Source organism: Thunnus thynnus, chromosome 11, assembly GCF_963924715.1.
Source record: "Thunnus thynnus chromosome 11, fThuThy2.1, whole genome shotgun sequence".
Lineage (NCBI taxonomy): Eukaryota > Metazoa > Chordata > Actinopteri > Scombriformes > Scombridae > Thunnus > Thunnus thynnus.
Genome location: NC_089527.1, coordinates 22,242,159 through 22,256,272, shown reverse-complemented (window position 1 = coordinate 22,256,272; position 14,114 = coordinate 22,242,159). Strand labels below are relative to the sequence as shown.

Here is a 14,114-nt window from a genome sequence, read left to right as displayed (position 1 = left end):
CTGTTAATGCCCGGGTACAGTAGGACTCTTGTGTTCTGTAAAACGGTTTACTTGTTTTTCTGTTCCCTCTTTTGAAATCTGCCTTTTTCTTCCTGTAGATCGACTAGAAGGTGATCGCTCTGAAGGTTCAGGCCAGGAAAACGAGGACGAGCAGTAGACCGGTGGCGTTTTATTTGAAAGAAAACACTATTTCTTTTTGCTGTATAGCACTTGAAAACCCGAGATTTGTACAAGTACAGTGTAGAATACTTCCTTTTGAAAATTAGTGTAATTTCTAGCTCCCCCTGTGTTTTTTTAAGAGACTTTCTTACTGATGTTTCTGTATGAGTTTAAACTACATCTGTGTGAATGCAAAGGCAAAGACGTCAGTATATATTAAGTGTGAGAATAATGGCGGCTGGTGTGCAAGGATGTTAAGTGCAATATTATTTTGTAAGGGGAGAGTGAGCTTTGATCAGTGTTAACGTGTGACATTTTGAATTTGTAGCACAAAGCTAAGAGATGTTGACGTGCTGCTCCGGCAGTAACCATGTAAACAAAGACTTTAAGTAAACCATACTTGGAGAATGCTTTAATTTTGTTGTTGGAGAAAAAAAAAGAAAACAAAGCTTGGTTGTTCTCCCCAAATGGTTATGTCAATAAATTAATCTTTTACAAAATTTGGAAGAAAATAAAGCTAAATGGCATCTCAAAGATGTCTGCATTCAGAGCTGGGCGACTGTGCAACTGGCCTCTTACCAACAAATGAATGAACTTAAATTCATTCCAGAAATAAACCGTCTGTACTCTGCACGCCGAGTCCTGCAGTGATTCAAAGACTGACAGGCTGCAAGTTGAACACAGGGACACGCAGAACAATATGGTTCAGCTGAACTACTCACACAAACAGGAAAAACAAGTTTGTTCAGAAAATTTTATGTAAAAAAAAAACCCAAAAGAAATTTAATAGAATCTTAATACAAGTATTAATAGTTACTGTATAGTGAAAATCAAAAGGTTACATCACTTCTCAGGTGTATAATTTTTCTTATAAAAATAGTACCGTTCAAACATAATATGAAAATACGAGGTAAGACTGAAGCACCGTAGTTGTGCTCTAGTTATTACAAAAGTACTCTGAGTGTCATTTATAACTGATGGTGAAGGAGTAGAAACTGAGGTAAACACATGTACCACTCAGTATTTACTAAAAGACAGTGTTGTAGTTAAAAAAAAAAACAATTTTGGTTTACTGATTGGACATTGATCACAATTTCTATTTGAGTTGACTTTCATTTACAGACATGCTTCTCACTGCTCATTACAGCACTGTGCACAATGACATCATTAATTTAACTATCCTGAAATATTGATAAAAGTCGGACGTCATGTGCCCATGAATCCACTTTGTTTTTACCATATTTGGTCTTAACTACATCACTGCTTTGATATATAAAAACAGACAAAATAATAATAATAATAATAATAATAATAATAATCACCTTCTTCAACATGAAATGAGTCATAAAAATGAAGCAAATAACGTTTGAGAGTTATTTGTGAGATAGAAACTACGATGTATTAGTTTGTTTTTTTCGTACTGTCCTGCCATAATGAGGCACACCTTGAAAGTTCTGGAAAAATACAATTATAATAAAATATAATTGTAAACAACTTACTACAATAATCAGACCATGTAGGTTACAGTAGTTAAGGCTTTCCTATATGATGCATTATTTCAAACAAAAGCTTGCAAAGACACTGACGTCGTGCACTTGGTCCAACACAGTGGAATGAATAATGTGCACTTCCTGTTTCTTAATAACTTCAAGTATGGAGTACCCAAGTGTGGAGATCAGACTTTGTAAACCGCACCATAGAGCATGACGAGTGGTCACAGTTCATATAAAAGTGTTTACGAGTTCCGGGTGTGAAGCGCCCGCAGTCCACAGATAAACTGAGTGAGATCGTAAGCGAGCCAGCTGAGTTCAGGCTGGTTTTTCCTCCACATCCTGCTCTTCTTCATCTCTGTCATCTTTGACGATCCCTTCATCGATACTCTCCAGCCTCAGTCTCTGACCGTCCAGGTATCTGGGTCTCGGCGGTGCTCTGGTTGTGAACAGTCCCCCCGGCAGAGCCAACCCGTCCCCAAACAGGGTGAGCTTGGCGTCGCTCTCGATAGCCTTTGCCAGGCATGAGGCGAAGGTGTCGAGAGATTTGTGCACCTCTGCATGGACTTGGAGCGAGGATGTGTTGGTGTTTTCAGCTGCGGAGAAAAATGCAGTGTGACGTATTAGACAAAAGCTTCAGTGAACAGATCTCAAACCTCAAACCACATTTTCTGAAACCCTCTGAGTATTTAGTTTGTTTCCTTCTCTCTAATCTTGTGGGGAAATGACAGATACCTTTGGAATGCTCCACCTGGTCTTCAAAGGTGACTGAGCTCCTCCTCTTCCCGGACGGATTCCCGTGGATTTGTGGATGGGAGGAGCCGTCTGTGGAGAAGTTCTCCAGCAGCATCACGTCTGTGCCTGCGAGGGAAACATTAGAGACAAAAAGGCTGCGTAACCGAAAGCAGTTAATGTACAGACAACTGTACAAACACAAATGAGTTGGATAATCAGACGTTTCTTAGTGTTACACATGACCTTACTTGCCCTGCTGACACCATCCTGGACTGGAAATGTGAGTTTGTGAAAAGAGGAATGTGAGGCCGACTGTAACAAAGCTGTTGGGAGTTTGACGCAGTGGTGCAGCTGTCAAACCTCAGGTTTACATGAGTGCAATCAATCACTTTAGCTCATTTTTTTATTTTCAAGTTAAATTCAACGGTTGAGTTTTAAAAAGCAGGATAATAAATGTGATATTATGGTTGGTAGTTGTTAGTTAACCTTTAGAGCAACGCAGTGAAACTATGATTAAATGTAACCCTGGACAACGGTAGGTTGTAATGCTTAAATGATTAGTCAACTAATCAATTAGTCGACTGACTCACAATTTTTAAGTCATTGGTCAATTATCAAGAACAATTTATCAAGAAATATGTCAAACACTCTTGTTCCAACTTCTTAAATATGAGGATTTGCTGCTTTTTTTTCTGTTTTTATGTGTGAAAATTCATTATCTTTGGGTTTTGGACTGTTGGTCAAAACAAAACAAGCCATTTGAAGACCTTACCTTGGATCTGGGAAATTTCATTAAGTACATTTTTAATCAATTCATCAGAAATGTTACAGATTAGGTGATATGAAAGTACAAATTTTATGGTAAATATTTTTAAGCAAACCTTTCAAACACATTTTTCCAGTTTTTTATATTCTGTTTAGACTCTTTTTCTTTGCAACGTGTGCTAAAGCTTTTCTCTTATCTATGCAAGGTTAGCCAGCAAATGCCTACATATTATTTTATGAACAGTAAAAAAGTTAGTGAGCTGATTAGCTTGTTGAACATTTGTTTACTGTAGCTAATCTATAAAATTCAAACTAATTATTGCAAAAATTGTAATGAGTACATTTATCTTAGTTGGAAATTTAAAATTTGATGTTGATAATCAGATAAATTCAAATTGTTGTCCAGCCCTGATATCAGATAATGTTATATAACCATAAATTATATCATTTGTTATATCATATCACCACTTCTCAAAACACAGCTACAAAGTGCTTCACAGTTCATTCCCTCCGCTTCCTGTGTGCAACACTTGAGTTTTCAGGAGCGACTTAGAAGAAACTGAATTTGTAGGTCTGATTCTCGGGTCGGTCACTTACATGAGTCCTGAGTGAAACTGAAACCAGTATCTCCTGTGCTGCTCCCGGGGGCCAGCAGATGCCCTCCACCGGCCAGCATGGCTGTCAGGTGAGGCGACATACCCAAATCTGATGGAGCACAAACAAATGTTATGTGATCAGCGTCCGACACATGAAATCACATGAAATCCCACACAGTTCACGAGCCACTGCCGTTCTCCCACCTGTGATTCTGTTGGAGATGCTGAAGAGGCGGGACGTCCTCTGTCGCGTGGCGAACGACTCTCTGTAGTAGCGATCCCCGAAGCACATCCCCAGCAGCTCCTTCCTCACTGTCTTATTCCAAAGGCCGTAGATCAGCGGATGACACACAGCGCTGCAGAAGGACAGCCACGCCACCAGAGTCTCCAGCCCCTGAGAAACGCTCCCCTGTCCCCACAAGGCCTCCGTACACACCACCCCGACGTACGGCCCCCAGGTCACGAGGAAAGTCCCTATCACCACTAAGATGGTGACGAAGGCCTTGCACTGACTCCCTGCATACACAAGGCTCCGCCGGCTTCCATTAGAGGAAGTGGAGGTGCTTGAGTTCTTGCGTCCGTTCCTCTGTGCTCCAGCGGAGTCATCCTGGGCCACAACAACGGTCCCACAGTGCACTTTCCGGGCTTTCATGCGGGCGACGCGGAAAATGACGCCGTAACAGGCCAGCATGATGAAGAGGGGGGGGAGCATGCACCAGGTAACCCAGAAGGCTGTGTAGCCCGGCTCCCTGTGCCAAGAGGCTACACAGGTCCACTTGAAACAGTCGAACTCAAAGGAGGACCAGCCGAACAGAGGAGGCAGACAGCCCACCAGGGAGTGCAACCACACGTAGGCGATGACCACGACCGCCCGGTTCCCTGTGATCTTCATGGGGTAGATCATCGGGTAAAGCACCGCGTAGTATCTGTTGGGACGAGAGGGGAACACAAGTGAAGAAACTGCAGTGAGGAAACTCAACACGCTCTCAGGGGAGTCTTCTGATCCAAGTAACACAGAAACTGTGCTGAGAAACTGAGTGAGTGATACAGAAGCTGCGGCCAAAGGCTGCTACTGTTTGTTTTTTTTTTCCCTCCCCAAAAAGCTGCAAACAGAACAGAAAGGCAGAGGCTTGGCAGGAGAACAAAAACATGCACTATCAAAAATCCCCAAAGGTGCTGAGAGTAATTAGGACCACAGTGAGAACAGCAAGGACTGAATCATACAGAGCAAACTTACAGTAGAGCTTAGCAGCTACATTTTACTGTCATTTATAATAATATAATAGTGATCACAATACACCTAAATTATTTAAATATCTACTCAAAGAATGAGAAAAGAAGACAATCTTACAGGCATTTGATGCTATCTTTGTCTTTTTTTTAGTCCATCTTACTTGACAGTTTTAGAAACTCTGCACCAGACGCACATTTCAGTCCTGTTTCTTAAAACAAGTCTGCTTTATTTGTGTATCAGTTTCGTATTTCTAAAAATAGGAATGAATGGAAATAATCCAAGCGCTGCATATGAATGGTGCATTCACATCAGTCAACATTTAAAGTTACATTGTGTAAGCCCGTCTAATGCTTGTCACTTGAGCTGGGAAAATCTCCAGAGAAATACCACCACTAAAGTGTGTGGTTAACCAATCTTATTTACAAAGCTACATACTGACCTCAAAGGGAAGCAAATGAAAAACTACATTTCACAAGTTTCTGGACATGAAAGCATAGAAACAATGTTTATCCCTTATTAACTCTGAGACTGAACGAGGTGAAGACACATGTCAAATGTGCAGTTTTGTACTGTGACGTCATTGTTATTCTCCTGCTGAATCTGTTTTATTCAATTTTAGCTTATTTTTATCCTCCATTTTATTTTACTCTTCTAAACTGTTATTTATGAGTCTTTTCCTCTCGTCTTGTGTTTCTTTCATATCCAGTCTTAATACTCTGTATGTCTTGTGTAAAGATTTGTCAAGAATTGCATCATCGTTCCTTTTGCAACATCACTACATTAGGGAAGAACACAAATATATTTTGTTATTTAGTTTCTAATTGTGATGAATATAAATCGGGCTCTTGCTGATTTCATACAGATGTTGTGTCCCAAAAAACAATGGGGAAGAAATTTTCAACACAACCTCAAAAATAAACTTAATACAAATTCAAGTCAATCTCCTTACTGCAGTAATTACTGTCACTTCTCATTCTCAAACTAACACAAGCCCGACTGAGTGCTCAACATTTGATCAAAGGCAACATCTGCGCTTTATGAATAAAGGACATGTTTTAAAACTGATTTAGTGAATAGTGTCCTCTCCTCCAATAATTAATGCTAAAGGTATTACTTTAAATTCATACCTGAATAAGATATCCATTCCCCTCGTGTTGTCAAGGTAAAATGGGTAATAATTAATCATAGAATACCAACTATGGGGGCAAATATGTGAATGATGTACATCTAACTACCAGTATTTTTTCTTGTTATTATTTGTAGACTGTTTATGCTCCACTGACAGCAACTACTAAGATGCACAACCACAGCCTCTCTGGTGGTGGTTTAGAGGTGCTGGTAGGTGTATTTTTTTCCTTTGGACAGAGCCAGGCTAGTTGTTTCCTACTGTGTCCAGTCTTTATGCTAAGCTAAGCTAACTGCCGCATGACGTCATCCTTATTGAACAAACAGATACAAGAGTGGGATCAATCGTCTCATCTAACTCTTGGCTAGAAAGTGAATATTCTACTTTAATATAAATATGGCAGTCAGGTTATTCTAGTGCATATGACTACAATCATTATCTGACACTAACCTGTCAATGGCGATAGCGCCGAGGGTGAGCATGCTAGCAGAGCTGATGAGCAGGTAGAGCAGGGCGGTGAGGTTGCACCACACCACCCCAAACACCCACTCTCTCTTTGCTGAGCTCACAGCCACAAACGGCAGCACCAGCATGGACAGCAGCAGGTTGGAAAGAGTCAGGCTGAACACAAACTTGTTGCTGGGGGTGAGCAGATAGGGCCTGCGATAGAGGGTCGCCACGATCAAGAAATTCCCCAGGCAGGCGAGGAGAGTGATGGTCACGATGGAGACTGACTCCAGGGCAGCCAGACCCTCACCATTCCCGACCCCGGTGCAGTTCCTACTGGTGTTCATGGTGAGAGACTGGGCCACCGGACAGGGGAAGGAGTGGTAGGAGGCTGGTGCAGAGGAAGAGGACATGATTGGAAAGAATAATGGATGTACAAGTATATTACAAAGACGGCAATGCTAAAATCTTCTGACTGTTAAAGTAGTATAACGATGTGTTTGCATGTTTTAGCTCCATAACTGCAAACTGTCAATCTTAAACATTTTTGAATGAAACCTGGATAGTATTAGATTTTTTCCCGCTGTTTCAGGCAGCCATTGGTTTTGATCAATTTCCGTACAACATAATCAATTAACAGGCTTCTGAAACTTGTTTGTGTTGAGTAAACTATCACAATGGACATTAAGTCTGCATTATTGTCGCATGGTAGTGTAGTTTAGGGATAGAACTAATGTTTTGTTTAATATCGATTAACCTATCCATTACTTTTTAATTGTTTAGTCTATTAAATGTCACAAAATTTTGGGAATTTTTTTTTCCCAGAGCCTAAAGTGACTTCTACTAACTGGTTGTTTTGTTTGACCAAGAGTTAAAACTCTAAATATATTTAAGAAACATATAACAAAGACAAAGGTAGCAAATCCTGATATTTGCAAAGCTCAAACCAGAGAAAATACACAAAATTGTTGGCATTTCTTGTTGATAGACTAATCAATGAACCGACTTACTGTTTCAGGTACAATGCAGTTTAAACACAGATTGATTTGAGAAGTGTGCACTCCATCACCTCATAACAATAATGTCACTTTGACGAACATTAATGCAGACTTAATGTTAACAGTGATGGATTACACAAGTCGAGTTGCAAAAGCCTACTGATTGATTTTCATAGTGTATGAAAATAAATGGAAATCAACGGCTGCTAAAAATGGTTTGCAGGCTCATGAGTTGAGATGTATGGCATAAATTCAATTTATAAATGGATTAAACATGTAAAACCATTGATACAATCCTGAGGCATGTTTACAGATGATCTCCAGACAGGAGCTTGATGATCACACTACGTGGGTACGTTTCCAAGAGAAATATTGTACATTTTACTCCACTGTAGTTGTATTTACTAGTTTCTTTGCTGATTAAGATTTTATACACAAACCATTATAAACTACGGCCCATTAACATAGATTTAACTACCCAATAGGACGTAATGCAGCTCCATGTCAACCAGCTACAACATTAAAAATGAAACTTATACGTTTATGCATCAGCAATAACAATCTAATGATGTAACATATAATAATATTACAAATGGCAGCAGCCGATAATAATTCCGTATTTTTACTTAAGTATAATTCTGAATGCAGGATTCTTACTAGTAATGGAATATGTTTACATGGATCTGAATACTACTACAACTGTCTTTAAATAATGTACCGTACTTGTGATGTTAAGTACAGGACGCGGTCATGTAACTAAGTTGAGTTTACAAGCTTCAACGCTAACGTTACACATAACTCAACAGCCTAGAGGATAAAATCCTCACAAATAAATCGCCTGTGTTGAGAATTAAAGTTTTAGCTGCGCAAAGTGACAGAAAGCTGTCTCTACTTTAAGTTACACCAACGGCCATATCTACTTCATACCAACGGTCGTATCCACTTTTACACCAACGGCCGTCTAACGTTAGTTAACGTTAGCTCTGTTTATCAACATTATTTTGCCTTGTCTCACCATAGCGTTACTTGGCTATAGTGAACTTTAGGAAGGTGTGGAAAATGGAAACGAAAGTGAAGTTCAAGCCACGGTGTCTAGAGACATATTATCTTTCTGCACAGCTCTATACTTAAAATGTAAGCTTTATAAAAGGTGAATACGGTGCAGCGCTGTGACCACTAGTCCCACAGTTGGCTAGCGGTAACGCTAGCTAAAACAACTAGCCACCGTTAGTTAGCCTAACTTAGTTGAGCAACTTTCTCCCATTGTCCCCCTGAAACACACATCCCTTTCTACCTGATTTGGTTCGACGCTGTGGCTCCACATTTTCTCCCCCAACAGTTGCAGACTGTCCATCCTACTTGTTTGTTTCCACACTGTAAGCCAGTCCCCGAGAGCCGAGTGTGAGAAATCTCTGAAAGCCCCTCGACATCTTTAAGTTTGTCTGTCCTCAGGCGAATCGCAAACGGCCAGCTGCGGCTGCAATGGCGTCCTCCTCCCACCTCCGCTTTAACTCCCTCTCTCTCTCTCTCCCTCTCCTAGCAGACTCCTTCAGTGTGTGGGTGGTCGCCAGTGAGGATTGCCTTGTTTTGTTTTGGTGTCGCCATTGTTGCAGCCAGCGTGTTTTCTTTGTGGTTAACTTGTGTAGATGATTGTGGGTTTGCATGTAAGTTAAGCGCTTTTTACTCACTATTACTTTACTCACTACATGTGCTGAAAAGGCATAAACGTACATTATTGTTCAGTTTCGGTTGCAACATGTTGTACATTATAGTACAACAACTGTGTCAGTGTATGTATGTGTAGCTCTTAAATAACAGGATGGTGGACTTAATGAATGAAATAGTGCGTCGCATCATGTTTATCCATCTGGACCACCCAGGTAGATCTAAAGCTTCCCGCACAAATACGTCACCTTCTGACAGCCAATCAGAGAGCTGGACCGACTGTGACCAGTTGATGGCGCACTTTGCCTAAAATTAGTATATAAAAACTGAACCAGTTTGTATCTATCCTCATGTTAGTAACAGAGTTAGGCAGGGTGGGATATTATTTGAATTCGTATTCACCTAAAATGTAGATGACTTGAGTCAATATTGAATTCTTATAGTCTCACTAATGCCTAGAATTATATTTTGTATGCATATAATTTGGTTATATTTTGTCTGCAAAGTGCTGGTCCTCAGCACTTGTTTAGTAGAATAAATGTAACATCAAATAGAGTAAAGGAGTTGTAATTCATTGTAAAGAATACTTTACATACTTTTTTTTATGATTCAACTTACTTGTAGAAGCTTTTAAAGTGAACAGAGAGGTCTTACTTGATGTATTCATCAAAAGTTTATAGATTTCATAGATTTTTGATTGATGTGGGAATACTGTTGCTCAGGTCAACACATTTCAACTGATGTCAAGGTCTGCCTCCTCAAGGATTACTGTGTAACAGCTGGCGAGGTTCATGTTAAATTCTGCTAAATGGGACCAGTACCATCTGCTGTCAAATCAATGTACCTGCAAGGGGAAGAAAAAAATAGATTTTTTGGGAATCCTCAGAGGAATGATCCCTGAGGTGATAACTCTGCTATCCTGGCTGCCTGGTATTGCCCCACCCATTACTTCCTACCGAAAACAATTTCCTGCATTTATACATCTCGTGCACTGATTGTGTGAGGCATCTTCTGAGGTTTTTAAGGAGGATGTGAAGTGCTATAATATTGGTGCAGAGGAGTAAAGGATGGAGCATATTTTGGATGGAGAATTTTTTGGGGTAGAAATACTAAACCAGTATATGGTTTTAATTTGGGTCAATCAGGCTCACTAACCAGCCTCACATATCTGTCACTCAAGAACCAGACAAAAATGCTCATGGTAGCTGCAAAATCAAATGAAAGCCTCAGTGCAGACAGGTTGGTCACATTTGGGCAAAAAACAGCAAAATACTCCTGAGGTGGTGAAACTGGGTGAGTTGACAAAGACAAGGAACATTCATTTGTTTTAGTGCACACTGTTGGCGTCAATTATCTGGAGAACATCACCATCGTGTGGCCTTTTGGTGTTAGTAAAACCACTGGAAACTCTTCCCCTCATGTTATGAACCCTCCTTAAAATTATCTCAAACTAATTGGTAATATGCTAATTGTCACATCTGTATCAGCAGCTAGATTTAGTTTTGTGATTGTAATGTTTCTTATTTGTTTTATTCAAATATATCAGCAGGAAGAAATGAGTGTTTACTGGTGATGACAGAAAGGATGAAAGCAGGAATCAGGTAGGAAAGGAGGGACTTAAAGAGGAGGGACAACACAGCAACTTCTGTTGAAATGTGCTTTATTTTCTTGTCGTTTGGGGTCCATGTGTGTAAAAAGTGTGTGCGGTATGTGATGTGGCCTAATAATAAGAATAATTGCAAATCAACCATTGTTTTCATTTTAATGTAATTTTAAAATTTCCTCTGACCTTACTGAAATTAAATGTAATTCTTTATCTCACAGGTCCCTTAATTTTATACTAGAGTAATTTGCAGGTATTTAACAGCTAATTTTACAGAAAGGGTTGTACAATTTGGTAAGTACCCACACTCACTATATTTGTGTTCATATGTAAATGTTGAATCTTAATAGATTAGACTCTTTACAATTCTTTAACTGACAGAAAATGTTCTGTTTTCAGTGTATAGTTTGTAAAATAACATATCTTAAGTTTTCCACATAAGGTTATACACATAAGGCTTTGGCATTTTATCTGGCTGCACAATCGCCATGACGAGGACCAGGCTGTAGGCTGTAACGTTCATGAGAGATGTCTGTACTTTATGCAGCCTAACCTTTTTCAGTGGTGGAAGAAGTACTAAGATCATTTACTGTAAAAGTAGCAGCTTCACTATAAAAATTACTCAACTACAAGTGAAAGTCTTGCATCCAGATTTTTACTTAAGTAAAATTGCAGAAGTATTATCAGTAAATATATTTTAAGTAAATTGTTAGGCGGAGTGGACCTTGTCAGTGTTAAATTATTATTATGGAATCAGTATTGTATGTATTAATGTAAGCAGTACAATAATGTTGTAGCTGGTTGATGTGGAGCTAATTTTTTTTTAATAGTTTTATATATTTTTGGGTAGTCTCATTTATTGCAAGGTATCAACAAACTGCTGGAGCTGATTAACCCAAAGTGAAGAAGTTGTCTGGAGACCAGGATGTCTTACGCAGGAACATTTATTGAAGCTCGATCAAGGAGAAAAGAGTTACAGTACAAGTGAAACACTGTGCAATGCCATTCAGTTCTACTTCTACAAGTATTTAAACCCCTCACCAAATCCTTATCCTTACTACCTCCAAATAAGGTTATTCTTCCCCTTCTTCTTCCCCTATTGGTTATTGAACTATACACAAGACACTATACTATGACAAGTCTGGCCGTCTGCACAGAGCACAGCATACATCCACCTGACTTTGGTTCCCACAGGAGACAACCATCCTTATCAAGACAGCTGGATGTCACAAATATTTCCCCCACAGTTCCCCCCTTTTTGACTGTCAGGTCAACCTTAATTACCATTACCTTCAAATCAATTAAGGAACACCTTCAGAATTAAAGTCACACACACTTACAATAATAATAATCACTCAACAAAACAAGTAAATTTTTGAATCACCATCAGTAATCAAAAATAATTAATGTTCAATAATGATAGTGTGAAAGAAAATATGTTACAAATGTTTTCAAACTAAAGAGTCAATGTTTGTTATCAACTGAATGTGATGTAATGTCATTGTTTGGGGATACATGTTGGTGAAGAAATCCTACTCCTAGGCTAGTTGAACTCTTGAACCTGTTTCTATCTGAGGATTGCTTACTGACCTCTGGGGTTAGCTAGAGATATCTTTGTCTTAAGCCTACTGTTTTAGAGACCATATTTGTTTGTAAGAAGGTGTAACGGTTTGTGGAAGTGTCCGTTTAGGGACCAGACTGTTTTTAGCTTTGCTTCTGAAGAGGTATAAAGCTGTCTAGTTTGGGTTCACAATCTTTAGAGAAAGGGCTGGCTTTAGGGAAAGGGCCAGCTGAACTGTACAGTGTCTACAACTGCTTCAACAAGTAACAATGTTTAATGCTTTCTTTATGTCTCCATTTGCCTCTTTCTCAAGAAAATTTCCACAACAGCAGACATCAACACAAACAAATACCAATTAAAACTAACATAATTTTCACCTTCTATAATAATTAATAACAAGTAATCATACAAATACATCAGGATCATCAACAATGATTTTAAACAGTTAACATATAAGTCATCAAGTAAAAATATCAAAACTTCAATATAAACCTAATGTAATATTAATAGAAACAAGAAAATAGAAACTAACTAATAAAAACTAACTCAGACAATCTAAAATGATTTTCTCTTAGTCCAACAGATAACATTTCAAGCAGATCTGAATTACATATTATCTGATAATAATAACTAATAATAGCTTTTAGATATTAGCATAAAACACTACCTACTAATTAAAACACTTAAACTGGCATCTTAAGGCCTATAATCAATGTTAAGAATACATGGTGAAGACAGCAAATTTCAGTAAAGACCTGAAAACACATTAAAAATAAAACAGCTTAATGCCTGATCCAAATCAAAACACTCAATCACAGTGTTCTCATCATGTTATGTTATCCAAAGTAAGCAAAAAGTAATCAATATATTTACACACTAACATCATAATCAACACTGTGAAGAGTCTTCAACCCATGTACTTTGCGCACAGTGGAGGGTCACCACCATGGAGAGGTTACTAGCACATGCGATGCATGGTGGTATGTAATCCATCACTTAAATATCTTGTAGTTGAATATCCTGTGATTGGGAATAAAGTCTCTTATTTTGCCCTATCATCAGAACAGGATTATCAAACACATTTATCTTCATTAAACCGATAACCTGGTGGAATCGACTCAAAATCGTGGTAGTCATAATACATCATCATTGTATCATTTCCTGCATTACTTACCATCCTCTGAGGTGCTTCAATAGCAGCTTTCATGACTCTACGAATAATCAGTTTGACTACTGCTACCAAACAAGAACACAGGAGAATTAGGAGGAAAACAGACACTATAAGAGTAATCAAGAATTTAACTAAGCCAGATCCCCATGATCCAAACATACTTGAGAAATCCCCAAAGGAAAATCCATGATTAATATGTAGCTCCTTGATACCTCTTGCTGTGTCATGTACCATGTCCATAACAGGGGATAAAGTGCCATTTGATTCTGTAAAACTACAGTTTTAATCTCCTGCACCACCTTATGCTCAGCTAACATGGCTTTACTTGAAGAGTCAAGGTGTTTCTCTAAGACCGTTGATAATGATAAGAGTTACTGTTGGGAGACATATACACCATACCATGACAGAAAGACACTAGCTACCTCTTGTACTGGTGCAATCTCTCTTCTGTGTCTATTTAATGGAGGATACAACACAGTTATTTCTACAGCCTAGTCTTTCCCTACTCCTTGGAAACATAAGGAAACATTTCTTAATAGTGCAGTGATATAAAGGGTAAATAAT

General features: G+C 38.8%; 2 protein-coding genes across 7 annotated transcripts in view; one reads left to right on the top strand and one right to left on the bottom strand.

Moving 5' to 3' along the window:
• Positions 1 to 707, top strand: part of dcaf6 (ddb1 and cul4 associated factor 6) — a 33,038-nt gene extending 32,331 nt beyond the window's left edge. For all 5 annotated transcript variants that reach the window (XM_067603831.1, XM_067603832.1, XM_067603835.1 and 2 more), the window contains one exon: positions 99 to 707. In XM_067603831.1, the coding sequence (XP_067459932.1) occupies positions 99 to 157 (59 nt within the window). In that variant the 3' untranslated portion in view covers positions 158 to 707. The remainder of the gene's footprint in view (positions 1 to 98) is intronic.
• gpr161b (G protein-coupled receptor 161b) lies at positions 304 to 12,607 on the bottom strand. 2 transcript variants are annotated; one of them, XM_067603842.1, is made up of 6 exons: positions 8,845 to 12,607; positions 6,556 to 6,943; positions 3,950 to 4,671; positions 3,747 to 3,854; positions 2,385 to 2,510; positions 304 to 2,245 (listed from the first exon to the last, which is right to left on the bottom strand). In XM_067603842.1, the coding sequence occupies exons 2-6, from the start codon at positions 6,897 to 6,899 to the stop codon at positions 1,968 to 1,970; spliced, it is 1,578 nt and encodes a 525-aa protein (XP_067459943.1). In that variant the 5' UTR covers positions 6,900 to 6,943; positions 8,845 to 12,607; the 3' UTR covers positions 304 to 1,967. The 2 variants fall into 2 exon arrangements, with proteins under 2 accessions (XP_067459943.1, XP_067459944.1); XM_067603843.1 differs by lacking the exon at positions 8,845 to 12,607 and adding an exon at positions 8,566 to 8,829.
• Positions 12,608 to 14,114: the final 1,507 nt, after the last annotated feature.